This window comes from Seriola aureovittata, chromosome 12 (assembly GCF_021018895.1).
Source record: "Seriola aureovittata isolate HTS-2021-v1 ecotype China chromosome 12, ASM2101889v1, whole genome shotgun sequence".
NCBI lineage: Eukaryota > Metazoa > Chordata > Actinopteri > Carangiformes > Carangidae > Seriola > Seriola aureovittata.
In genome coordinates, this window is record NC_079375.1 from 21,758,679 (window position 1) to 21,785,218 (window position 26,540).

General features: G+C 40.7%; 3 protein-coding genes and 1 non-coding gene across 6 annotated transcripts; 2 read left to right on the forward strand and 2 right to left on the reverse strand.

Moving 5' to 3' along the window:
• Positions 1 to 10,463: 10,463 nt before the first annotated feature.
• On the forward strand, positions 10,464 to 13,122 carry LOC130179302 (uncharacterized protein CXorf38 homolog). Its single transcript, XM_056392200.1, has 6 exons — positions 10,464 to 10,704; positions 10,904 to 11,038; positions 11,474 to 11,596; positions 12,337 to 12,486; positions 12,588 to 12,794; positions 12,894 to 13,122. Exons 1-6 carry the CDS (start codon positions 10,501 to 10,503, stop codon positions 13,002 to 13,004), a joined length of 930 nt encoding a protein of 309 aa, XP_056248175.1. The 5' UTR covers positions 10,464 to 10,500; the 3' UTR covers positions 13,005 to 13,122.
• Positions 13,123 to 13,718: 596 nt separating this feature from the next.
• On the forward strand, positions 13,719 to 19,088 carry LOC130179303 (SH2 domain-containing protein 1A-like). Of its 3 annotated transcripts, none has more exons than XM_056392201.1 (4): positions 13,719 to 14,005; positions 16,052 to 16,112; positions 16,259 to 16,403; positions 17,696 to 19,088. In XM_056392201.1, exons 1-4 carry the CDS (start codon positions 13,854 to 13,856, stop codon positions 17,767 to 17,769), a joined length of 432 nt encoding a protein of 143 aa, XP_056248176.1. In that variant the 5' UTR covers positions 13,719 to 13,853; the 3' UTR covers positions 17,770 to 19,088. The 3 variants fall into 3 exon arrangements, with proteins under 3 accessions (XP_056248176.1, XP_056248177.1, XP_056248178.1); XM_056392202.1 differs by having other exon boundaries at positions 17,702 to 19,088; XM_056392203.1 differs by having other exon boundaries at positions 13,732 to 14,005; positions 17,717 to 19,088.
• Positions 19,089 to 19,500: 412 nt separating this feature from the next.
• Positions 19,501 to 23,363, reverse strand: LOC130179301 (uncharacterized). Its single transcript, XM_056392198.1, has 10 exons — positions 23,206 to 23,363; positions 22,602 to 22,675; positions 21,968 to 22,011; positions 21,743 to 21,843; positions 21,437 to 21,618; positions 21,213 to 21,340; positions 20,988 to 21,132; positions 20,763 to 20,868; positions 20,202 to 20,283; positions 19,501 to 20,116 (listed from the first exon to the last, which is right to left on the reverse strand). The coding sequence occupies exons 1-10, from the start codon at positions 23,292 to 23,294 to the stop codon at positions 20,051 to 20,053; spliced, it is 1,017 nt and encodes a 338-aa protein (XP_056248173.1). The 5' UTR covers positions 23,295 to 23,363; the 3' UTR covers positions 19,501 to 20,050.
• Positions 23,364 to 26,286: 2,923 nt separating this feature from the next.
• trnae-cuc (transfer RNA glutamic acid (anticodon CUC)) lies at positions 26,287 to 26,358 on the reverse strand. The gene has a single exon. It is a non-coding gene; the product is annotated as a tRNA-Glu (tRNA).
• Between the last annotated feature and the right edge of the window lie 182 nt (positions 26,359 to 26,540).

The following is a 26,540-nucleotide window of genomic DNA, read 5'->3' on the forward strand; positions in this document are numbered from 1 at the left end:
TATAAAAATTTTAAATAACATTACAGTAAGGCTGGGTTTGAACCAAGAACCTACTGACTAAAAGGCAACAGTTCTAACCACTGCACCACCTCAAGAGCTAAAAGTATAATAAGCCATAAAAATGTCAAAAAAGGTCCTAGTATGATAAGGCATAAAAACATAATTGATGTCATAGTGTGGTAAAGTATAAATACGTCATAGTATATTACGGCATAGAAATGTCCAAAAAAAACGCATAAAATGTCATAGTATGATAAGGCATAAAAATGTCAATAAATGTCATAGCATAGTAAGTCATAAAAGTGTCATGATATAATAAGGTATGAATATGCAAAAAAACATTACAATATAGTAAGTTATAAAAATGTCAAAGAACGTCATAATATAGTAAAAAATAAAAATGTGATGGTATATTAAAGCATAAAAACGTAATAAAAAAAAGTCTATTTCAAAGTATAGTAAGGCATAAAAATGTGACAAAATGTCATGGTATAGCAAGGTATAAAAATTTCCAAAAAAACATCATAGTATAGTAAGTTATAAAAACGTCGTAAAAATGTCTTAGTGTAGTAAGACATAAAAACGTCAGGCTTAAAGTTATGCGTAATTGAGCGTGTGCTGCTGTGAGTGACAGGTTGGTGAGCGTGCACTGAAGTCTCGCCACCATGGAAGCTCCACCCTTTTGTAAATTCTTGTATTAGCCAGTACTTAGGCGGAGTCAGGTCCTGCTCTTCAGAGACCGGTGAGGTCACAGAGGCGACGTCCATCTTCATATACATTCTATGTCTCCACCTCTAATCTGATATCATCCATTGTCATCATCAAATTTAGTCCAACCCACAAGTCAAAATTGGTTCATTCTAACATGTACCCCTCGAGGACCAAATATTTCAGTGCTACTGTTGTTTTACATGTCTTCAACTGCAAAAAAAAAACAGAAACAAAAAGAGCACCTTTTGTGCTGTGAAACTAAGCTACAGCCTCCAGGATCTTCTGGAGTATGATTGACTATCCAGCCTGAAATTGCTGCATCTTTGTTTTCATTGAAACATCAGCAACAGGATATGGGCATGAGCTAGACTGGCTAACTAGCTACTGAAACAACAGGGAATCGTTGACTCTGTGCCGGTGGACTGTGTGTTTATGACCACAAGGAAACGTTCAACAAACATCATGTCTGCTCTATGTTGAACTGAGGTACACGAGGAACGACATGTCAGGTGTAAGCGTGGAAATGACAATAAACCAGGACCTACATCTGAATCAGCCTCCCTGCTACAGGCAGAGCCACACGAGCTGACCCCGGCATAGCACAGATAACTAGCTGTAACTACAAGTATCATCTCAGCCTGATCTCATGCTACTTCATGTTGCCAGATCCCACAATGTTAAAGAACAACTCTCCTCCAACACTCTCATGCTGACATGAAGCCTACTACACTGGCACAAAATGACACATTGACTTTGTGTATAAAATTCAGTCAAACAACCTTTACCTCAGATTTGTGTTCTTACTTCTGAACAACAAAACAAAATGTGGTCAACTATAATCATCCAGGATCCCATCAGACACTTTCTGCAATTATCCACTGTTTTTCTATTTTCCTGTGCATCAGTAAGACATCACAGGGAGAGGACAAACAGACTCTTGCCTCATGTTTCTGGCTGCAGGAGACAGCAGGTATTGTTCACAACAACAGATACATCCTGGGGCAAATCTATTTTAAAGCTGACAGTCTGCAACTTTCTCCTTAAAGAAAAAGGAAGTGCAACCCGAAACCTTGATCAGGACAAAGGCCGAGATTTATTTAATGTGTGTGTGTGTGTGTGTGTGTGTGTGTGTGTGTGCTTTACTTGCTCACTCACTCATACACACACACACACACACACACTCCCAACGCACACACACACACACCTCTTCACAATCAGAAATCAGCGCCTGGCTGCAGAGAGAAAAGAGAATTCATTAAACTCAGCCACCCACGCTGGGCCACAGAGTAGACGGGGGGTAGCGAGGGATGGAAGACAGGGAGGATGATGATGAGAGAGAGAGAGAGAGAGAGAGAAGGAGAGCAAAGACGGTGAGAAAAGTGGGAGTGAGAGGGAGGAAGATGAGGGAGAGGGAGAAAAAGAGCGGGGATGGAGTCCTCTTAGCAGGGGCCCATCAAATGAAGTGGATGGGAGGTCAGTTAAACAGAAAAGCTCTTTAGGAGCAAAGGGATGAGATAGGGAGGAGTAAAGAAATAACAGAACACCGGAGGAGAGAGGAGAGCATGACTATGTGTGAGAGAGGTGTTAGATAGGCTCTGCTGCTGAGGAGCAATACAAACTATTTTGTCTTGTATCACCATGTCTCGTTGAAGCATCTTGCCTCCAGCCAGCAGCACTCTGTTGCCCCTGCTCAGCAGCCAATAGGCTGCCTCGCTTCTTTTACCTAAACCTGACTGACCGCCAGTCAGATAACTTGCTCCTGGTCATCTCTCTAACCTCTGCTGCTCTGTCCTCATCCTGGGCCTAATCCACACGGCGCTAATCTGGTTAACTAGAGCTGTTTCTGAAATGAACAAAAGCCTAATCTAATTCCCACTTAGCACTAATTAAGAGATTATTGACCTCACATCCTATTATCATAATCATCGAGCTTTGGCAAACGGTCAAACAGAAACCAGAAGAAGAAAGTCAAACGGCAGGAGCAGTCAAGAGTCAGACTTTGGTGTACTGCTGAGGATTGTGTGTGTGACAACAGTGCTCACTTGGATAAGATGCAGAGATACACTGGAGGAAGAATTGTGAGGTTCCTCTATCTGCCTTTGAGAGACACACACACATGTGCGCGAACAGACAGACACACACTCTACCTTAAGCCTTTTACTGTCCAGAATGTCAGCAGCCATCTCCAGCACCACGGCCTGTCACACAGAGTGAGAGAGAGAAAGAGCGATTGTGTGTGAAGTCGTTGTGTGTATATGTGAAGTGTGTGTGTGTGTGTGTTTGAGTGTTTGAGTGTGTGTGTGTGTGTGAGCGAGAGAGAGACAGAGAAAGAAGCTGAGGGACGGAGACATGCAGGAGGGAGGGGTGTCCTTGAAAGAGGACAGAGGTGTTCTGCTGGATCTAATGTGACGGAGGAAACAACCGGAGCGCGCGTGCACACACACACACACACACACACACACCACTGTTGCATCAATAACATTCCTTTCCAGGAAAAAAAAACCAAACATTTGTTGGGATAAATTCACATGAATCCACAATCTGTCCGACTAAATCCGTTTGTCCCGTCCAGCCCTCCACAGACCAGCCTTTTATATCACCAGTATAGGAATGAGAGAGTGAGAGCGGGGGCCGAGCCCCAGCCTGGCTCTCTGCAATGGGCCTCAGCATCATTATCATCAGCAGCGGGCCCTCTCAGATGCGCCAGCACAAGATCAAAGGAAAGCCTCTCAATCTTCTCCCCTCACTGAGGCAGCACAGAGCTGCTCTATAACTGGCATCTTGGTCCTGCGATAATCCTCCCATTGATCTACTTCACAGAGTTCAGTCTGCGCCGAGGCTTCTGGGTTGAGGGTTAAAGATGCCAAGGAATGACTGTCAGAGTTTGCAGCACTGGGTGCCAGATCTTATTAAGCCATACGCTGACCGAGCTGTACTTTACACTGTCCTTTTTTATTGAGGCAACTTGTTTTCAAGGTGCTTTGCTTATGAGGTAATGTTAATGTTTTATGAGGGCTTCTAGCATTTGCATAGATTCTACCCAGATCATCATTTAGGCTTTTATAAAGGATACAAAAATAGGTTATGTATTTAGCACAAGCAATTAAAAAGCATATCCGCTGCAACATGGGGCATGGGGTAGAGGGGCAAATTAATTCACCTTATTTTCTACTTCCTTCCTTTCCTTTGAAGTCCATGTGGGGGAGTTTAGACTGGAAGGCAGAAGCAGAGGGTGGAGGGTGAGGATGAATACAGGGGAACAATAGACCAGAGAGCCATTACCTCAGCTCTGCCACTGGGCCTCCCTCTACTCAACGTCTCCATCTACTGCAGGCTTGACGAACTGACGGCTTGTCCTGCACTGTTCTGCTGACTGGCACTGCTGAGTTGACAACATGGAAGTCTGTTGATATAATGTCTAGACATCAAAATAAAAAAAGGTAAAGTCTGCCACACAGCTGCATTTCCAAACCTGTCAAAGATTTCGTCTATGTAAACACATTTTGAGAGACAAGTGGAGCAGTTATTGATGAATGGCAGGTTTGTTGTTATTGTTAGTGGGCGCAGAGACATGAGAGAGGGATCTATCTTCTCATCAAACTCTAGGGAGGAGAGCAAATAAGCAATATTTGCCAAAATGTCAGGTGGCTGTGACTCAGGAGGTAGAGCGAGTCGCACGCTAATCGGAAGGTCAGTGGTTTGATTCCTGGCTCCTCCGGTGCGAATGTCGAAATGTCCTTGGGCAAGATACTGAACCCCAAATTGCCCTCGATGTATCATTGGTGTATGAATGTAGTTTGAATAGTCTATGAGACTAGAAAAAAGCACTATGTAGGTGCGGTCCATTTACCAAAATGTCAATTTCTTTAATATGAAGCCACATCCAGGGGATGCTTAGCTTAGCGTAAACACTTGACACAAGGAGAAGTCACTGTATAAAGCTAGGAAATAGTCCAGCACACAAACTCCACTGCTTTTTTTGTTGGTTATTCAACAAGATACAACCACATTTTGTGGTGGTGTTGGCAAATAATTGTACCTGTGGACAGAGCCAGGTGAACTGTTTCCCCCTGTTTCCAGTCTTTACGCTAGGCTAAGCTAACCAGCTGCTGACTGTAGCTCCATATTTAACAGACAGACATGAGAGGGGTGTCAATTGTCTCATCTAACTCTTGGCGAAAGAAGCAAGTAAGTGAATTTCCCAAAAAGTCAAACAATCCCATTAATCTTTTCAGTTATTCATAGTGATGAGAAGAACCATATTACATTTAAAAGGCGTGTGCTAGAGAAACAAAGAGATACAACGACAGAGCAACTGGCTGTGTTTGTAGAATCATGTTCTTTGGTCAGTGTGTTCACGTGAATTTATGGTATTTGCAGCCAACTGTGAGTGTGAGTGTGTGCGTGTGTGTGTGTGTGTGTGTGTGTGTGTGTGTGTGTGTGTGTGTGTGTGTGTGTGTGTGTGTGTGTGTGTGTGTGTGTGTGTGTGTGTGCTGGATAAGACTTATCGCATGTGTTTTTTTGCTTCATAAATACTGTAAACACTCATAGGCCAACTCACACACACGCACCTACACACATGCCTCCACCTTAACCACACTATTTTTCCAACCTTGGCGAAATGCATTGATAAGCAAGTGCACGCACACACATGCACACACACACACACACACACACACACATACACTGCAGTGTGAAATTGGGTCAGCAGTGGAGAGTGGGCTTTAATGCTGAGCACATACGCTCTCTAAAACTGATCTGCATATTCATGTGGGTGGCTATCAAAATGACACACACACACAAGCAGACATGCACAGATACATGCACATGCACATAAATAAGTATATGCATGCACACATAGGCCTAAACTTATCCATCCCACACACATGCCCACATGCGCTCATACATACACACACACTGACAACAAAGCACAAAGAAAATCCTGAATCTCATGGATATTGTAACTGTCAGGCAGCTACAACATTTATGTTCTACTCATTCTAATTCTTGGGCTAAAAATGAGCTTCTTCCTCTCGCAGCTACACCATGTCAATCATTTTCCTCCCTTTCCCTTTACTTTCTCTTCCTCTGTTCGCCTCTTTCTCCCACCGGCAACAGCAGTGACCATCTTTCAGAGCAGGGCGAAGTCCAGCGGATGCAGGCCGCCTAGCAGAACAGCTCTCATTACTCCCAAACTTAGGAGTGAGTCATAGCATTGTCAAAAGTCTTAGAAGTGCTCACACTCCTCTGTAAAGATATTCACGCACCAAAAACTGGAGAAAAAAAATGTAAGATCGCTCAGAATCATTCAACTGCTGAGCTTAGAGGGGAGTTGGCGAAAGACAGGTAGAGTGAAAGAGAGGTGTGAAAGAAGGAGAGGGGCAAAGGGAGGAAGATGGAGAGAGGCAGGGAGAACGAGAGGTCTCTCCCTAAGGATATACTTGTCAAAAACCCCTACTTTGCGTTTCTGACTTTTTCAGCGATGAACAACAGTTTCCTCTGACAAAGCATTTTCCTGCTTATTTGCAGACGGAGGGAGGAGACGGGGCTCAAGTTGGAACGTGAGAAACTGAAAGGATGTAACAAAGGATTCAGAGCCAGTAAGCAGATAGCTCTGAAGGCCGCTAGGGGCCGGGAAGAGGAGGGGGAAGGGTGGAGGGAAGGGGTGGTGGTGGTGGTGGTGGTGAAGGAGGTGCAGGCTGGTGGTGTCTTTTGAAGAGAGAGATGGTAGGGGGAAAGAGAAAGGAGGAGACGGAGAGAATGAGACAGAGAGTGTGTGTCTCCTGTGTATGTGTTTGGGGACCCACACAGTGAGGCCTGAGCATGTGATTTATTTCAGAATACTAATGTCTCTTTGATCTCCTCTGCTTAAAAAAAACACCCTGCTGGGATTGCGGGCACACACACGCACACACTCTACCACACACAAATGCATATATGTATTTATGTACATGCTTGCACACTCCTGTACATACCTACGAGCACACACACTCACATTAATTTCGCTGTGTCCCCTCGACTGACTGCTGAACAGGGCACATTTATGCACACACACTCATACACTCAGTCACACACACACTCCAGGGCGTCTAATCTACTTTAACTATCATCAAATCCATAGAGATCCAATTACAAAGATAGAGGGATATTTGTTTTTCTCTGTGCATCCTAAAAGACTAATTAAATTTTCATGTAAAGATGAAATTATGTGATACAACACAAATGTCTTTTCATTTTCATAATTGTAATGTAATATGTTTTAATTGGGGGTCCTGTGACTGTTTCAGCTGCAGTTGTAGAGCTGTATACATCAGTTAAATCAGTCACTTAAAAAACATAGAACTGAATGGTGATGTACTCTACTTACCTTTCTTTCTTTCAACATTCTGTCATTATTCCACGTTGGGGTCATGGGAGCTAGAACATATCCCAGCATGCACTGGGCAGAAGGCAGTCAATCAAAGAGCTATAAAAACACAAAAACAAATACAGTGACTCAAAACAGAGAATCCTCAGTTCTCGAGTTGTGTGTCTTGCACATCTGCCCTTTGCTGAACAACAAAGAAGTATAACTATATAAATATCAGAGAGACTTCATTTTGTAGGTAGCATTACAATAATAAAACCTAATCAAAGAGAATGTGTATATAAGAAAACACAAATTGTACATAACCATATAAATAATGATATACAATAAAAGCCTCCACTGCAAGTCCCTTGACTTAGGAGTCTACAGCCATGCTAGCAGCTCTGTTTAGCTGTGCTTAAACGCTTCAAGCTAAATACTAATATCAGCACGCTAACATGCTCACAGTGACAAATGCTAACATGCTGATGTTTAGCAACTATAGACTAATGTTTAACACATTCACCATCTTAGTTTAGCCTGTTAGCATGCTAACATTTGCTACGCAGGAAATACAGCTGAGCCTGATGGGAATGTCATTACTATGGCGGGTATTGGTTGAGCTAACGGTTGCACTAGATGAAAAGTCAGAGGATCATCTACAGTCATTAGGATATATATCGTTTGAGTATTCTGACTGTCTGTACAATATTTCATGACATTCAGTCGTTGCTGAGACATTTCGGTTTGGACCAAAGTTGTGGAACGCCAGACAATCTGGCATTTCCATCTCTCTAAGTGCATGGCTAAAAACTGTCTTTAAAAAAAAAAATCTGATTCACTTTACCCTTTTTTCAGTATCCAAGGCTTTTTGTTGTTTGCCCTATGTTTGATGTTCCAATAACAGGAGTGCAGGACTTTTTGTTAGCCAACGCTTGCATTGTGGATATGACCTTGAAATAGTCACCAAAGAAAGTTTTTAAAAGAATCTGAAAAATAAGGGTGACATGGTCTTTGTGACAACTATTTCAAACTTTCATGGTATTTTATGTGGTTTGAAATATTTCTTGTCTTGAAAAAAGTATCAGACTAACACACAAACACTGTGATCCATGATAGATTGTAAGAAACTGCCCTTCTCACTTTGTAGATCTACTACTGCCCTACTACCAACTACTGTGACATATCTGCACTCCCTGATGTTCGGTACATACCATGAGTTGTTTCACACCTTTTTAAGTTCACAGCGGGTTTATTTTGGTCCTGTTTTCATGCAATCTTCCCAAACAAGTCCTTTTTCAGTTACTGATTTCCCTACGTGACGCAAAGTGAGCTTGTATAAACCCCATTTGTTGTTTGTGAACTATATGTATGTACATTATATGCGTATATAAGATACCACTTGGTGTCAGATTTCTGGACCCCACTGAAAATTTACATTCAGTTGGTTGATGAACTGATATCTCGGTCTCTTCTATAATTAATTCTTGTATGATTAGGATTCAGTATAAATTGGCAGCTCTGGAAAGGAGCTGTCAAAACCGGACATTTACTGGTGACGGTGCAGAAGTTGCAGAAGTAAATAACTGAGAGATTATTGTGCTGTGAAACTGTAACTATCCTGAAAATATCTTGATGTTGTCTGCACCACGAAACACAATAGACCCAGAAATGAAATAAATGGTGCAGTGTCAATGGCTGTTGTCTAAGTTGAAATGTTTTAAGGTGTATTTCCCTTCAGCATGTCTGTCCATACTGCTCAGGCTTGAAATAGCAAGGGATGAGTAGCTTCTCTCCTCCTGCCAGCCCCTACAGTCTCAGTTGATACATGGTATCTGTCAGAAACTCCAGCTCCTCCCCGATGAGCACCTCCAGCAGCAGCCTCCGGGAGGTCGGTGCATGCAGCTGCTGGCCAGACTCTTTAAGGTTTTCCAGCCGTCCCCTTCACAGCAAACAGCAGATGTAGCAGCTTGGTGATGCCACCTTCCATAAGGGGCTGCTGCAGGGTGGCACAAGGCACGTCTCCAGCAGGTTATGGAGTCAGATGTGGTCATACATTTGACAAAGGTATACATCATCTGACCTGCATAGATACCAGCAGCTATAGGAACCTTTCTAAAAACATTTTTAAGATTTTCATAATTTTATGATTTATTAACTTAAAGCTGCAGTAATATCAGCCTATATGTAGTTGATATTTTTATATCAACATTGGATCAAATGACTAATGTAAAGGGGATTCCTCGTAGTGACAAAGCAAGATAATTATCACCAGAATCTGCTGTTCCCCTCGACTCTATGGAGCCTTTTAGTGTCGCTCAGCTCATTGTCTTGGTTTACTGTTTTGGTTCAGTCGTTGTTTCCAGATGCAGCCAGCTGCTGATTTCAGTGAAAAAGCTCAGAAAAATTAGCAACAAGCCAGCACACACAGTTTGACACTAAAATGCAAAAGCAAAATGAGTGAATATTGGATTTCATCAGGTGGCTTCAAATAAATGCTAGTTACTTTGTGTTTCCTGGATATTTAAACAGGCAACTAATGTGTTAACACATTAGTCCTATCAGCCTGTGATAATATGTAAATTTTTTTGTTTTTCAAGTCTGCCCTCAAGTGGACATAAAAATTAATTAATGCTGCTTTTATTCACTCAAACTGCAGAAAAGATAATCACAGCCCCGTGCACACCTTTCAGTGGAGCTACCATGGAAATAATTTGTATGAAAACTGTTTTTACATTTTTGAACAGAGCACCACAAATGAGATCCTGGATCACTTAGTCAAGTTTTTTTTATTTTTTTATTTTTTTACCTTATCTCACTTGAGTTCAGGCTAGTTTTGCAAATACAAACCCGAGACAAGTACACACAGCTCCTGTTTGTGATGCTGTTGTTGGCGTCTCAATACCATGTTGGTCATATTGACTTGGTAGGTTTATCACTAGCAACCCATGTGACAGAAAGGTTTCCTCTAACACACACACACACACACACACCCAGCTCTGCAGGATTCACAAGAGCCTCAAGAAAATGTAAATATCAGCTGCAGTTTCCTCAGTGAAAAGGTGGTAGTTGAACGCACTGAGTCACACAGCAGTTGTTTTGTTGCTAGGCTGTGTATCCAGGTGCTAGCGCCACCAAGCTAAGCTGTTTTTTAAAAAAATAAATAAATAAACGTAAAGAAGAAACAGAGACAGCACAACAACTTTAAAATATCTCCTACCTGAGCTGAATTCATTATTGAAATCTGTCACCATCGACCTCCTTCCTCCTCAAACCAGGACAGACAGGACAAACGGTCACAACCTAACGTTTCTAAAGTCGACGCCGCCATCTTGTGGCCGCTGTGTTACTCGCACCGAGTGGGCGGGGCTACAGAGGAGGAACGTGCTCGGGCTTGTTTTGGTTTCTTTGTCCTTACTTCAGGAAGAGGGCGATAGGCGGAGATGGTCCGAGAGGAGCTGGTCCGTCGTCTCAACGACAGAGAGTATATAAACTGGCTGAAAGCAGGACGGTGTCTGCTCATACTGAAGAATGGTCTCCACCGATTCATCAGCCAGCACATGAAAAGTTTCCACGCGGATCTGCTCAATCAAAACACTGTGCTGCGGAAACAGTGTGTGACATCATGCAGACCGAGAGGGAATAAAGTGAGTCTGTTTAGTCTTACTCTCTTTTCATTCACTGCGACATAATATAGAATATCTTTAACAACATTTCCCACTTATTGTCACTCTAACGTGAATAAGCTGTAAACGTGTGTGTGTGTGTGTGTGTGTGTGTGTGTGTGTGTGTGTGTGTGTGTGTGTGTGTGTGTGTGTGTGTGTGTGTGTGTGTGTGTGTGTGAAGCTTTCTGGAACATGTATGGTGTGTGCTGAGTGGCAGAGAGTGATCATTAAACACCACAGACAACCTGATGCCACCATGAACTGGGACAACTGTTTCCCTCCAGCCTGGAGAACAGACCACTGGGAAGTGGCTAAGGTACAACACACACACACACACACACACACACACACACACACACACACTGCAGTATGAACGGTACAGTATAATAGTTGTCAAAGTTTCTTTATAGTGAGCAGTGTGTTGTTGTTATTGCTTTATGAGACAAGACAGTAAAAGCTCCTTAAAGTTACTTTCCAACACTGCTCATCTATTTTAATTGCTTGTTATATTCAACCACAGTCCAAAACTCATCAATTTACTATCAAATATGACAAAGCATCAAATCCTGACATTTGAAAACATTTGGCCTATTGTCTTGTAAATTGATTAAGGCGATTCATTGATGATGATTAATGTTCTGTTAAGTGATGAATTGTTGCAGCTCTATAATTTAAAATGTATTGAAGTTACCTCTCTCTCTCTCTCTCTCTCTCTCTCTCTCTCTCTCTCTCTCTCTCTCTCTCTCTGCAGGCCTACATGCCACGAGGTCAGGGGAAAGTGAAGGGGGCAGATCAGTTTGATGCCTCCGCTCTGCTCAACCTCATCAACTACTGTGATTGTTTCCAGTCTGTGAATCCAAAGTTAGTGAGAGAGGTAAATATTCTCCTTCTCTGACCACGATGCATCTGTCTCCTAGTCGTGTCACTTTGCCCTGTACAACAACTCCCAGCAAGAACATAAATAAACATATTTCCAAAAATGTCAAACTATTACTTTACTAATTCATCATCAAATACTGGAAGAGGAGAACAATTAATATATAAATGATAACACTGATTTCAAAACCAACATCACAAAGAGCTGCAAATTAAAAGATGGAATGAAAAGGTCAGAAATTGTAAGAATTAATGAAACGGAGAAAAAAAACACCACAGGCAGAATAAATAGTAATAATTATAAAAATATTATAATGAAATAATTATAAAAAAGTTGAGTGAAAAGCAGTTAGTAAAATAAGGGCTGTGATGTGCAGTGGACTGCTGTCATTTAAACTGTAGACCTCAAGAATTCACGTGCAGTCAGTAAACCTCACAAACAGCCTAAAACAATAAGTTTGCTTCTTTTATGCCTTCATGATTAAATGTTTTATACTTTTATCAGTAAAGACATTTTAAATCCCCAACTCAGTTTTTAAGAATTAGAGTGACTGAACCCAGAACCAGTGATGAAGCAGAGGAGTGTAAATACAAAACAAAGAGGTTTGTATTTTTTAAAATGTTGCGGGAGATTGATCTGTTCTTTTGTTTTTGCTTCCATCCTTCATATTAATGAATTTGAAAGTGTGTGTGTGTGTGTGTGTGTGTGTGTGTGTGTGTGTGTGTGTGTGGTTTCAGGTGATCCGATACAGGAATGAGTTAATGCATTCTTGTGAGATGCATATGAAAGATGAATGGATGAGATGTTATCAGATCACTCTGAGACGCTTTGTGCAGCAGTTCAGCCACGTGCCACAGATGACAACAGCTGGACAAGAGATAAATGAGGTGAGCGTGTGTGTGTGTGTGTGTGTGTGTGCGTGTGTGTGTGTGTGTGTGTGTGTGTTACTTTGCGTCACACTTTGTTTGCATGTGCGTTTCTTGTCCAGATGCTGACCGCTGATTTGTCAGTACATGTCCCTGGTTCTGACCGACTGGACTCTGCTGTATCAGATGAATTTGAGTGTGACTCTGTCCACCAATGGGAGACCAGCGCCGACTTAATCGGCCAATGGGAAGCTGAGTTGCTACAAGAGAGGCTGCAGGAGTTACTGTATGCTTCTGATGCTGCTGACGATGCTGCGACAAAGACACAGGTGCGAGGAACAAATAAAGACTTTCACTTACACGAGTAACACATAATGAATAGAAAGAAATTTGTCACATGATTTCAACTGACTCTGTCGCTTCATCAGGACACTGAGCAGCTGAGGAGGCTGGCTGGTTTCCTGCGGGCCAACGGAGACTTGGGCGAGAGGTTTTCTGCAGAGCTCCAAGCCATCAACTCACTGGAGGCCGGAGAATAAGAAGAAGGGAGAACAGAATGAGAACCATATTGAACACTACATATTTTAGTGAATACTCAAATATCTTTAAACTGTAATACAGAGCAGTATTTGAATAAAAACTTATATTTTTCTTGTATGCGCTTTGTGTTGCTTTCATGCAGAATTCAAATGTTTAAGTACAGATATTTCCATTTGACCCGGTGAAGCATTAAAAGTCTGAGTGTGTGAGAAGTGTGTGTGATTGTTCATTACAGGAGGCTTTTCCCTCTCTGTTGTTCAGGTCAGTCAAAATACTGTACCCAGGACACACCCACAACTATGTCAGCATGAGATTGAGCGATGGGGGTTGGCTGGTTGTTTATTTGTCACAAACCACATTTAAAAGACTTTCAGTTTCCAGCAGTGTTTGTCAGCACCACATCCTGGTGGTACAAAATGTCCAAATCTACATATTCTCATGAAATGTTCCAGTTGAATATTAAAATGTAATTTCATATAAAAGTTTGACTAAAACAAAAACAAATGTTTACACACATGCAGATTATCAGAAGGCAAAACAGTGGAGTGTGTGGTAGAAAAAGAAATGAGAGTTAAGTTGATTTGTGAGTATTTTTCAGTTCAATGTAAAACAGGCAGCGAAGTAAGAGGACACAAGTAAACCAAAATCACACTTTCACATTTCATTTGATAAAAATCCTTATTTGGTTCAGACAGAGAGCATTACGTGACCTGTGGCTGCATGAGAGAAAAGTGTGAAAACCAGAAACGATTCACTTGTCTTTCACAGCCGTGTCTGCTGCTGCAAACCTGCTGCGCCACTTCCACCCTCCGGACGATCAGACGGTGGGTGCCTGCCTGCGAGTCAGCATGGAGCAGGAGGGGCTGCTGGTCCAGTCCATGTACTACGGGAGAATTGGAAGCGAGGCCACAGAGAGGCTGCTGGAGAGGTTTGGACATGACGGCAGCTTTCTGCTGAGAGACAGCGAGACCATGCAGGGGGCATACTGTCTGTGTGTGAGGTGAGCTGTGAGTGTGTGGTGCTACAAATGTCACTTTTCAGTTAGTTATATTTTGATTTAGTTGGATCATTCTTCATTTATCCATCATCTGTGACTAGACTGAGCGTGTTTCACTTACAGCAACATAAGTTTATTTATATGTCACGCAGAGACAAGCTGAGAAAGTGCTGACGTGGGGCTTTCAAACAAAAACTCTTTCATATCCGTAGACCGTAAAACGTTTTTGAAGACATTTGTAAAAAACTTTTCAGTGGTTTACAGCAGCACAGACATTATCTACAACCTTAAACTTGTCTGTGATAATGTTTTGAGTAATTCTCGTACCTTGTTACAGGCACAAGCATCATATTCTTATACTTGAGATTCCTGGCAGCTTTAACTCTGTTCAATCGACAAACTGGGTAAAAAAAAAAAGAAAGAAAGAAAGTCAGAGTTTGTTAAAGCCAGTTTAAAAGGTGCTTAGCAAAGAATAAAATGAATTATAGAAAAGAAAAAATTGAACAAATCGTAGCTGGACTCTGAAACTCTTACACACTTTTATCTGAATTCAATTATATGAGACCATGACTCAAGTGCCTGTCCATGTAATGATATTAAATAAACAGCATTTCTTAAACAATTACAGTTTGCACTTGCTGGAAAATGTACAGTGTTGTGTTACTGAAGCCTCCAGAGAGGGTTTTTTTCTTTTATGTAAATATGTTTTGGGCCGTAAAAAACAGACATTCAACTCTTACTGCATCAGTTCAGCTGCAATTTCTTTTCTTTTTTTAATTTTAATGGAAAAAGAATCAGAAAGCCTTTGCAGAGAGCTTGTAAAAATGGAACTGGTATTTAGGTATAAAGGGGTTTTGAAAATTCCTCTACTGTGAAACCCATTTTACCAAATCTGAAGATTGTCCACCTCACTGAGGCAGGAAGCTGAAAACACGCAGAGTAATATATATTAAACAGACGAACAGTGCTGGAAAGTAACTAAGCATATTTACTCAAGTTCTGTGCTTAAGTGCAAATTCGAGGTACTTGTACTTGAGCATATCAACTTTATACACATGTACTTTCATTTACCCTACTGCATTGATATGACAGCTTTTATCAAGGGTTACATTTCAGATTCAGATTTTAAATTTAAAACAAGTGATCATCTCATGAAAATACAGAAGATTAAACCAGTGTTTTCAACCCTTTTCCCTTGTGACCCCTCACAAAAAAACCTGTAGTGTCTAGTTTCAGATGTCTGACCTATTAACAAAGAGACGTTTCCCCTCTTGACTTCTCTCATAGTTTCATTTACAAACCTGAGACTCACACTCAATATAAACGATCTTTAGATAGAAAAGAACAACAGATGAAAGCAGATAAGTGTGTGAGAACATTGTTTATTCTTCTTTCCTCTCACATTAATCATCTGAAGACCCCTCAGATTTATGCTGTGACCCTTTAGAGGGGCCCGACCCCTTGTTTGGAAACCACTGGACTAAAGTGGTAAAAACTCGCTCTACACTGACCAGCAGGAGTAAAATGCTACTCATACAGGAAAACATTTTCTGTGGCCAAATACTTTTACTTTTGATATTTAAGTACATTTTGCTGGCAATACTTCAGTAGGATTTTAAATGCAGGACTTGTACTTGTAACAGAGTATTTTCACATTTCACATATTCCTACTTAATAGTCATTTAAGAGCCGTTTTCCCACCGTCTTACAATCATTTCGTAACATTGTTAAATCGGCTTCATATACAGAATTTAGAAAGATAAACAGTTAAAGGATAATAAATAAAGTATGAAAAGACTTACTGAAATTCCAGGTGACTGTATATTGTAGATATATTGAATGAACTGAATCAGTTTGACTGCGCTCTACAAAGATTTGTAAGAAGTAAATGAGAACTTGTTTCACCTTCAGTGGTGTCGAACACAAAACTGAAATCATTTAGTCATCCTCTCTCAGATTCAGTCGTTCCACTGGAACATGTGCACACAGTTTCAGGTTTTACACATTTCACAGCAAATCATTAAAATATCTGAAATTTGTGTTTTACAGGAAAGCACCGTTTGTGCACACCTACAGGCTCGTGCACTCCACTGAGGGCTGGAGTCTTCAGGTGGGTGAACACCTGCACGCAGATCACACATGTCCACACGCACAGACAAGGTGCTTATTTGTGGTTTTTGTGTGTGTGTGTGTGTGTGTGTGTGTGTGTGTGTGTGTGTGTCTGTGTGTGTGTGTGTGTGTGTGTGTGATGATTAGATTTCAGGAGTCAGACAGCAGAGATACAGGACGGTGGAGACATTGATAGAGAACATCAGAAGGGGCACAGCCTCTGGTGTCAGGATACCCCCCCTCACAGACCCACTGGACAGAGCACAGCTACAGTACTTCAGCTCTGGAGAAGGTATGACACACACACACACACACACACACACATTTACATTATATGTCAGGATATAGAGCAGTGGCGTGCTGTCAGGACGAACGAGGCAGGAAGTGACATCAAGAGTGGAGCAGGGATAACGTATTTTTGGGCCAACCCCGGTATTAGCACCACCCCGGTTCCCTCAACAAAAACATAATGGGGTTTTTAAATTGGCTTTTGGATTATTGCTGACAATAAACTCTGTGACAAACAAAAGTTCATGATACTTTTGTTCAGCACGGTTAAATCTTCACAAATGAAAACCACGTTGTGGTTTTTGAAGCCTGAATACTATAAGAAGCTGATGTTAGGCTGTAAATGAACTACACTACAGTCACTTGATCTCAGCGTCACCACCGCTAAACTTCCTTCTACAAAAACCTTTCCTCTTACAAAGATAGTAATAGTTTATAAGAGTAAACACAACAAACTGGTGACAAGTAAAACCTCTGAGTCTCATTTAGCCACTTATTAGCATCCGCCTTTTTTGATACACACAAAAAGTTTAAAAAGTCCCCACCGGGATATTTACTGATGTATTTTACGTCGTAGAATAACACGTGAAAATGTCTTGAGCTCGTGTTAAACACAGACTTTATTTGCAGGAAAACTAACCAAAAATCTGTGGATGTAACTGAAAGCGCTAAGGTGCTAAAATGCTAACGTTCAGGTTTTAGGAGTCATTCCTTCAGCTCTCTAATAGAACAACACTGAAGTGGAAGAGATATCACTCCTTGCATCTGTGTCATTGTCAGTTAATGGTAAATATTTTTTTAATGAAATTTCTTTTTTTTTTTAGATATATTTGGTCTATGCTGTTCATTTGATTTGTTTACCGTAAGTTCAAAGGGAAAATTCTTCAGCCAGGAAGGAGAGCAGCAAGGTGCAGGACAGAGACTTTCAGCACAGGAAAGACAAGTAGCACAAAATGATGAGACAGGACAGGCCCTGAATCTGAGAGAGACTCATTGAGATGTTGTTGGTTTGTGGGCGGAAGGGGAGAGGGGGCGTTCTTCGGCTCTGCTCGCCTGTCTATAAGTCACCGCACACCACTGAAATTTTCCTTTGTGTCAAATTGCAAAAACATGGTGAAAAATCTTCTAAAGTTACCGTGTGGTAGTAAAGTTAAATCTGGTCACACACACACACACACACACACACACACACACCACACACACACACACACACACACACGGTATATTAAGTGTGAGCTCTTTTTCAGAAAGGAAATGTGTTGTGACTCATGACCTACTCACTCAACTCTAACACAGCTCCAGCTGTCTCCTCCACAGACTTTGCCTACATGGAAATGAGCAGCAGCAGCGGCCGCAGCTCTCTGTGTTGAGGCCGTACCTTCACACCGGCAGACCACCGCCGTAAATCAGGTGGACAAACTGAAGATGAAGAGGAAGAGGAGCGCACATTTATGTGGCACATCAAGAATATGTCACATTTCTTCGGGGTTTTCCGTGTTTATTTTTATCAAACCCCTAACCCCAACCCGTGTCACGCAGAGTATCGGTTTCAAAGAATTTCACACATGGTGTTTTACCTAACAACAACTGTGAAAAAGAAGCCACTGCAGTGTATTAAACATGTCAGATTCTACTCAAGAGACCTTGAAAGTCATTGAAATGTTTTTGATTTGGTGTCATGGGAAACACTGTATTTTGTTGCTGTGGTTTCCTGTTCTCAGACCTGTGTTCTTCACATGTGATTGGTCATAACTGTGGACTGTGTATTATGTTGGGGTAAAGAAAATATATTTTTCATAGTCGTGATCATGAACTGTGGTATGTTTTTTTCTACACAGACATTGGGTTGATGGGTTTTGGTGTCTTATATCTGCTCGTGTGCAGTATCTATACGATCTGTGTGGTTGTCTGCACGTTTGATTCATCTCACCTGAAGCGATAACGGGCTCACTGAGTCTAACAACACAGGAAATGTAGCACTGCAGATCGTACAATCTATTGTGGCACACTTAATTCACCATGTGACTTTATTACGATATCTTATATCCGAAATACAAGCTGATCTCAGGTCTCACAACAAGCTCTTAAAAGGACTGAGTTCATGTCCGTTCTCACTGCTGCTGCTGCCAAACGTTCTTTTCTTTGTTAATTGCAGTGGTTGTGTTCATTATTGCTGTAATATTTAATTCTCTGTGATTTCTCTGTCGCCAACTGGTTCAGTTTCTTAGGCTCATTCAAGCCAGGCCTTCAATAAAAGCTAAACTTTCTATTGATAACTCGCTCTCGTTCTGTCAAGCAACAAGTATTTCAGGCTACAGTTTCATCCTTATTGGAAAATTGTGTTATTATTTATATAAAAGCAGCAACATTCAGTCTTTAAATGTTTTTTTTAACCAAAGCGCTCTGAGATTAAAATCAGGAAAATGGCTTGAGGACTTGTACAAGAGCGTAGGTTGGACCTGTATGTCTGTGAGAGGAGACCTTTATTTCTTAGTATGTATTTAAAAAGCACTTCTAATGAAGCAGCTAGTTAAAACTAACATAAAGTGTCTTAGCAACGTGTTAGCCCACCACAAGAACCAGAAGTATAAACAAACTCTACTTTTCTAAATCTCGGCTGTATCTTATTCTGGAGCGTCTGAATTCAGATGGAATAAACTGCAGCAGGAAATGAAGCTGGATCACCTGATTTTTGTGGTTTTGACTTTTTTTTTCTTGAGTCTCCCACTGACTCTTCCTGTGTCTGCGGTGGCTGGGTCTGTGTTGAGTGTAGACTTTGAAAGCTAGAGTTAGGCATTTTGGGTAATACACTTATTTGCTTTCTAGAGTTAAATGTGAAAACTGATACCATTCTCATATCTGTCGCTACAGCCATCAGCTGGTTAGCTTAGCTTAGCACGAAGAGTGGACACAGGAGGAAACAGCTAGCATGGCTTGTTAAAAAGCTAACAAACAAACAAAAGCTCACTCTTAAGACACTATATCTTGTTTGTATAATATGTACAAAAAACAACAGTGTAAAAACAGTTTGCCTGATTGTTTCCTGGAGTTTCCACAGTTTGGGGGTCGGTGGAGCTTTGGGCAGCATCAGGCAAACTGTTTCCCTATTTCAAGTCTATATGCTAAGCTAAGCTAACTGGCTGCTGTAGCTTCATATTCAACGGACAGACATGAAAAGTCAATAAGAAAATTGCATAAAACCTTTGAACCTTTGCTTCAAGTTCATGAAACCTTTATTTAATTAAGCCTTTTTGTTGCATTCACATTTTATTTAACACTGGTTGTATCCACCCCCACCCCCCCTTTTTTTTCTCCTTTTCAACATTTTATAATTACATTTCATTTGATATTAAAAGAGAAGATGAGGGTTATTTACACACGAATACAAGTTACACACAGTTTGTAAAAGGACTAGATACTTCAGGACCAACTAACCAGCAAGTTCAGGCAGAACAAGTGCTTTAATTAGAACTATATGATGCTATAAAAAAAACACAATTTCCACATAAATACACACCCACACACATATCCATGCATTCAACACATTTAGCTGAATGGAAATTTCATATTAAAATAGTTAGACCTCAGACATTCATTACATTTCAAAGCGTCCTCTCCATTCTGCTTTTAAAATGTCTTTGGAGGTGGTTTTTACTCTGCGTCCTCCACCTTTGTGATCTCCTCCTCAGCCTTCGGTGGCAGGGCAGGAGAGGAGAACTGGAACAATAGCACAGCAAGTGTTTGTGGTAGGGGTGAGTGTGTGATGTGAGCTCATGTGTTTGCAGTAGGGCCATGTACTTACATTGAATGTGTCATTTCTTTCCAGGAAAAATTTGTATTTTGGCGGCGGGCGAGGAATTGGAGGAAACAGAAGTTCGGACACCCTGAAACACAAACACACACACACACACACACACACACACACACTCTAAGGAAGGAAGTTAAGGATGTATGTTTTGTGGCTTTTCTACCACCACTTGTACAGCTCTGCCCTTTGTTTTCTCACCTCTTGTGACGTCGGGGTCACGACTTTCTGACACTGGTCAGTTTCACATTCAATAGAGAGGACAGAGTTTATGTATCACGTCAAAAGCAGCTCACTGAAGTTGATTTGAAAAAAAAAAGGAATGTGTAGAGGAATAGGAAGTCTGCGAGGATCTGTATGAATGTGAGCATGTCAGTATGTGAGTGCGTGAGAGTCAGGGACCACTACGCCAAAACTGAATTCTTCACTTGCACATACATATATACTGGTACTAAGCACTTGCATGTTATAAATATATATACTGTATATATGTATATATATGCATGTATGTGTAATCTGTCAACAGGTTAGTCATTGAGTAAGAGAAAGAAGCAGTACCTCTGATAGCGCACCAGCAGCAGCACAGCCAGGAGGATCATGGGTATTCCAAGTGAAATCGACACGATCAACAGAATGCTGAATTTTTCAACAGACTGTTCCACCGCTACACACAGATGCACATGAAGATGGACATCACTGTAATGAGGTTGTTTGCGTTCATTTATGTAAGTGTGAGTGTATCGACTGTATCCACTGGAGACGACTTCAACAAGCAGCACTCACTGATGGTGGGACTCCATTCGCTCCACTGAGCAGATCCAGAACAGTAGTGGCTCTTCCTCGCCCTCATCCTCAGCCTGTAGGTGCGAGTGGGATCTACATTCAGCTCTGTATAAGACACCTCGCCCTTCAAGGGTATGGGTTTTTCCTGTTATGAAAAGATTAAAATCTTGTTCCTTATTCCTGTTGTTATGTGCACCAGACAATAATACAATCTGTATACTGTACCTGGTCACCCAGGTCCAGCAGGTATTCAAAGCAACTGGGTTTTGATCTATTGTAGGGTGGACTCCATGTCACCAACAGGTTGCCATCTTTGATTGTTGCAGAGATGTTAGAGGGTGGGGACACGACCTCTGTGACACACAAATCCACAAAATCAGTCAAATCCACTGAAGACCATTATCATTTGCACATGCAACGACAACTGTGTTTGAGCCCGGGAGTATTACCTATTTGGTCCATGTCGTTTGTTGCGTAGGCTTTGACTGTCCAATTGCCGTCCAGGGACATGTTGAACTGGATTACCATAAATGCCGCCTCATGCCGCTGCACAGTCAAAGACATTGATCCGACTCTTTCATTAGACGATTGGCTCAGAGAGGGAATCACTGCATCGTCATCATCACAAATACTGGATGAATAGAGAGAAAAAGAGTTGCGCATTTGAGCAAACCTGTCTGGTAAATATGTTAATTTTAGATGTCTTAAATGGTATTGATCAAACCTTTGGTAATGTATGATTAAAACACGAGTACCTGATGTGGGCAGAAAGCTCCTGTGAAGCGTCGAATGACCAGGAGCAGTTGAGTAGATTTGTTGGGTAATAGTGGCAGGTAAAGTTTGCATCAGGTGCGTACTGAAACAGTTTCACAAGCACAAAGCACAGGATATACAAATCAAAATATAAATCTCTAGTTAAGCAACAAGCTTTTGGTGTGTCTGTGAAATTTTGGAAGTCAAAAGAGCATTTTGATTCTCACATCGTTTTCCACCAGACAGACATCGTGATCGATGCCCTCTGTCTCTGTGAAAGGAGAACATATTGTTCATATAGCACATCTAGACCTGTAGCACGAGGGAAAACACAAGTTAATCTTATCTGGATCTTCAAGTTCCAACTGTGAGAGCGCACACAGAGCAAAGTGGAGACCAACGTGAGCTTCAGTGCAAGTCTGCCAAAATTAAGTCAAAATTAAAATGTGTCGCACAACTCTTTGGCAGCACACCAGTTCTTCGGTTTAATTCATCAGAAATTAGGGTATTTTTAGTGATGGAGGAAACTGGTTAAAGATAACGCACCGCAGCACCACCCAGATCAAAGAAAGATAGGTAAAAGCATTGGATGAGTAAAGCACGGTGTACTGTGTGTGTGTGTGTGTGTGTGTGTGTGTGTGTGCGTGTGTGTGTGTGTGTGTGTGTGTGTGTGTGTGTGTGTGTGTTTTAGGTCTAAACAATCGAAACCAGGACATTTCAGCACTGGACATTTTGTTTGAGGGTTTTGATTTCAGGTAACAATTAGGTTTAATTGTTTCTGTGTGTGTGTGTGTGTGTGTGTGTGTGTGTGTGTGAGAGAGAGAGAGAGAGTAGTTTGTATAAATGTCAAAAGTCACCCACCATTTGTTAAGTCCCATAAAACCAGGAAACAGGACCAAAATACTGGATGGACAAGAAACAGCTTCATTACCAACCTACAGATTTTACACACACACGCACAGAGAGAGAGAGAGAGAGAGGGAGAAAGAGAGACATACATGAATACATACTAACGAGAAACAATGTTGGGCTACATACAGTAACAATTGAGAAGCTGTTTTACTTCGTCCACTCTAAGTAATTTCCTGGCTTTTCATACTTCCCCTTTTGGAGTACTTACATGTAGAGGCTGGCCGCCAGTAAAACAGCAACTACAAACAAACAGCTTTCCTCATATGACTGTTAATTCTCCTCTCTGTCACATTTGAGTCTGAGTTTGAACAATGTGTTCACATTACCTCAACCTACAAGGGTTTTACATTTTTCTAGAAAAACAGAAAAAGAAAAAAAAAAAAGGATTTATACACTCAGCTACACTATCTCTCTGAAAAATGATAAATGGATGTACGCATGAAATGTTATCTCCTCTGTGTGTAAACTTTCTTATGAATGAAATCTAACACAAATCCTCCCAGTACATATTAGTGATAGCCTACTGCAAATAGCATGGACAAGAAGCCGTTACCTTCTGCTGGTCCAGCTCTCCGTCACTGACTGAGGTTCTTCGAGTGCTTTCAGCCAGACAGAAGACGCTTCTGGGGAAAGACGACGCATGACGTCACGTACTGTACAGAGCTTCAGGAAACCAGGGTTTCTTTCTGTTTCTTCATTCTGACTCTCTTATAAATACACTGCAAGATATAGAGAAAGAAAGAAAGAAAGAAAGAAAGAAAGAAAGAAAGAAAGAAAGAAAGAAAGAAAGAAAGAAAGAAAGAAAGAAAGAAAGAAAGAAAGGAAGAAAGAATTGTCATTAGAAGGAAGGAAAGAAGGACAAAAGAAACTGTGGAAGTAAATGAAGTAAATTTTATGTCCTATGCCCTTTCCCCATTTTTGCTTAATCCTGCTGAAAAACAAACAAACCAACAAACATAACCTCCTTAATAGAGGAAATAAAGGAAGGAAGGAGGGAAGGAGGCAGGAAAGAAAGAAAGTCATACAAAAAGTAAGTTGTATTCCAGTCAGAATAACAGAAGTACTACTAGTACTTTTTGAAGCATTAACATTATTCACAGCATGTACTGCTGTTGACAGTGGAACTAATCATGGAGGACAGAATTAACAGTAATAACAGTCGTAACAGCTGCATACAATATGTTTTAGAAGAGGCTCAGTTTCACAATCACCTAACTTGTTTGAATCATTGTTAATGAAGAAAGATGACATTAAAAGAAGAAGAACGATGAAAGTAAAAGAAGAAGATGACAGTAAAAGAAGAAGAAGATGACAGTAAAAGAAGAAGAAAGATGACAGTAAAAGAAGAAGAAAGAAAGGTAACGGAAGGAAAAGACAGACATGTGGCTTCAATAGAAATTAATCACTTTTAATGTTTGAAAACAGAAGGGAAACAGCTGCATTGTTAGTGTAACCACTTACATGTCTCTTTAACCTCTTGGGAGGAATACTGACACTTTAGAAAACATCTCACAAAATGGTCTATTGCTCAAAAACTATAAGTCATATTGAGACATTTACTCAGCTCCAGCAACCGGAGGCTTCACTGAAGACACTGCTGTATAATATGTGTACGTACTCATAATAATGAAGGCGTCACAGTGAGTTAAACACTGCCTTCATCTTCATCTTGACGAGAATTTCTCCATCTCGCTCAGTTAGAGATTTAGACATTACTCTGTGGCTTTGACCGCATTACTCAAAAACCACAGGTCTTGTCGCAATAAAAGGAGGACTTCATAAAAGAGAAGAGGTTTCTCATTGTTTTGTCTTATACATTGATTATGAAAGCTGAAGAGGAAAAGAAAGACGACAGAAAAGATGAAGACATCTCTCAGCATCAGTGGGTGACATCACATTTCCACTGAAACGGCCGAGAAGTTTGAAAAAGATCGGAAAAAGATTAAAACGTCATCAATTCAAAAAGTACAATAAATATCAACAAGCTGAACTTAAGCTAAAATAAAAATTAAATTCTGAGACCCATTTAAAATTTGAGTGATGTTTCTAGCATAAAGTATGACGAAGTAGGAAGCTGAAGAAAACAGTAAAGTTTTCCTCATTGACTTCCATTATGAAAAGTGTGAATGAGAAGAATAAGTTAAAAATTAATCACACAAATCCTCAAGAAGACAAGAAGACACATGTTTTGATGTGAATAATAATGATAAAGATTTGGATAAATGTGAGAGCTTCCTGACACCCACACTAACAGCTTTTGAAAGTAAAGTTTCCCTTTATAAAAAAAAAAAAAGTTTCCACTTTTTACATAAACCTTTTACATAAAATTTAAAAAATGGCGAAATTAGTAACATTTTAATAAAATTTGTGAATTTTAAAAAAAGTATTAAATTAGTAACCATCTAAATAAAATTGATAAATAAAAATTTTAAATAAAATCAAACAATAAATAAAATAGTCCACAATAATTAATTAATAATAATTTAGTATTTTCCCACCTGAAATTTATTCCTGGCCTCATGAAGGAAGGAAATAAAATTAAATAAAACAGAAAAATACAGAAAAATATATAATTCATGTTTATGCACTGGGGCATTCTTTAAATCTTGGCTACAGTTTCTTTACTTTACATACATCTGTTTACCTGTTAGGATGACTCTCATTTAACTGCCTTGTGTTTGTCTGAGCTGCAACTTCTCTCTCATTCGGGCACAATCTTCCTCCAATTATCTACATGTTTGTATTTAAGGACTGGTCAATTGATATGCAGTCAGATCATAATGGGGAAGGTGCATTCGAAAAGTGAACCAGCTGTATATAAAACATGCCGCCAGTAAAAATATCAGTTAGACCAGGAGTTCTGGTTCATGTTTAGTGCTACATGTCTGGTGTTCAGAGGGTCAATAGTGTGAGGAAGTAAGGTAAGGGGTAGTTTGCCATAACAAGACACTCAAATGGTTTTCACTTCAGCTAAGTGGTTGACAAATAGATTGCATCGCTGATCAGTGCTGGGTGTAACTAGTTACACCCAGCACTGATCTATTGACTTGATCACAACAATCACATAAAGAGGTCTAACAAAACAATTAATAGTGTGTGTATCATGGCTTCATGCCTAGGGATTATAAAAAGGTATGAAAGGAGATTATTCTTTGATAGTGCGGCATCAAGCCAGTCTGACAACACCTGCTCTCTCTGCTAAGTGTCCTTGTGCAGGACGCTGGATCGTTGCCAGTTTCCCGGCTGCAGCTGTGTAGCACAGCATAACATTTGGCCTCAGCAAAGCAGGATAAGAGAAACAAATCACTCCTCTGGGAACCAACTGAGTAACACAAGCATTGATTAACATAATTTCATATACACTCTGTTCCAAGTTTATTAAGTACACCTAGCTAAAACTAACGCAGTCTAATACAACAGATCTGCAATAAGTCATATAAAAATTTATAAGACATTTATATCACTGAGAGTAGGCCAAAAAACAGAGACAAATCTGTGTGCAATACAGTTCTGTCAGGATTTGTTATTATAAAGGACACAAATGTAGACCATCCACATTAATTTTTATTAATGAAAGTGTAATCCATAGCATAGTTGGTTGTCATTTGTGCCTCGAATTTCATCATAAAAGGTGTTCCCTGACCGGGAATCGAACCCGGGCCGCGGCGGTGAGAGCGCCGAATCCTAACCACTAGACCACCAGGGAGAGCCGCTCGTGGAAGCGACTGCATATACTTTGTAGATGATAAATCTTCACTACATGGTTGTGATACTGCTGCTGTGACACCTACCCACTCCCTAGAAAACCCTAGAAACTCTCCACATTAAGCTGAGTCCTTTCCTCTAAGTAGCTCGTCTGTTACTGGTTTCTCTTCTTCGCTTCCCTCT

Excerpts from the sequence above, each read along its gene's own strand:
- LOC130179302 (XM_056392200.1), top strand. The coding sequence starts at position 10,501 with ATGGTCCGAGAGGAGCTGGTCCGTCGTCTCAACGACAGAGAGTATATA. Across the intron at positions 10,705-10,903 it reads GCAGACCGAGAGGGAATAAA|CTTTCTGGAACATGTATGGT; the intron begins GTGAGTCTGTTT and ends GTGTGTGTGAAG. Across the intron at positions 11,597-12,336 it reads ATCCAAAGTTAGTGAGAGAG|GTGATCCGATACAGGAATGA; the intron begins GTAAATATTCTC and ends GTGTGGTTTCAG.
- LOC130179303 (XM_056392201.1), top strand. The coding sequence starts at position 13,854 with ATGGAGCAGGAGGGGCTGCTGGTCCAGTCCATGTACTACGGGAGAATT. Across the intron at positions 16,113-16,258 it reads CTGAGGGCTGGAGTCTTCAG|ATTTCAGGAGTCAGACAGCA; the intron begins GTGGGTGAACAC and ends TGTGATGATTAG. Across the intron at positions 16,404-17,695 it reads GTACTTCAGCTCTGGAGAAG|CTCCAGCTGTCTCCTCCACA; the intron begins GTATGACACACA and ends ACTCTAACACAG.
- LOC130179301 (XM_056392198.1), bottom strand. The coding sequence starts at position 23,294 with ATGCGTCGTCTTTCCCCAGAAGCGTCTTCTGTCTGGCTGAAAGCACTC. Across the intron at positions 21,341-21,436 it reads AAACGACATGGACCAAATAG|AGGTCGTGTCCCCACCCTCT; the intron begins GTAATACTCCCG and ends TGTGTGTCACAG. Across the intron at positions 21,133-21,212 it reads TGCTGGACCTGGGTGACCAG|GAAAAACCCATACCCTTGAA; the intron begins GTACAGTATACA and ends TTTTCATAACAG.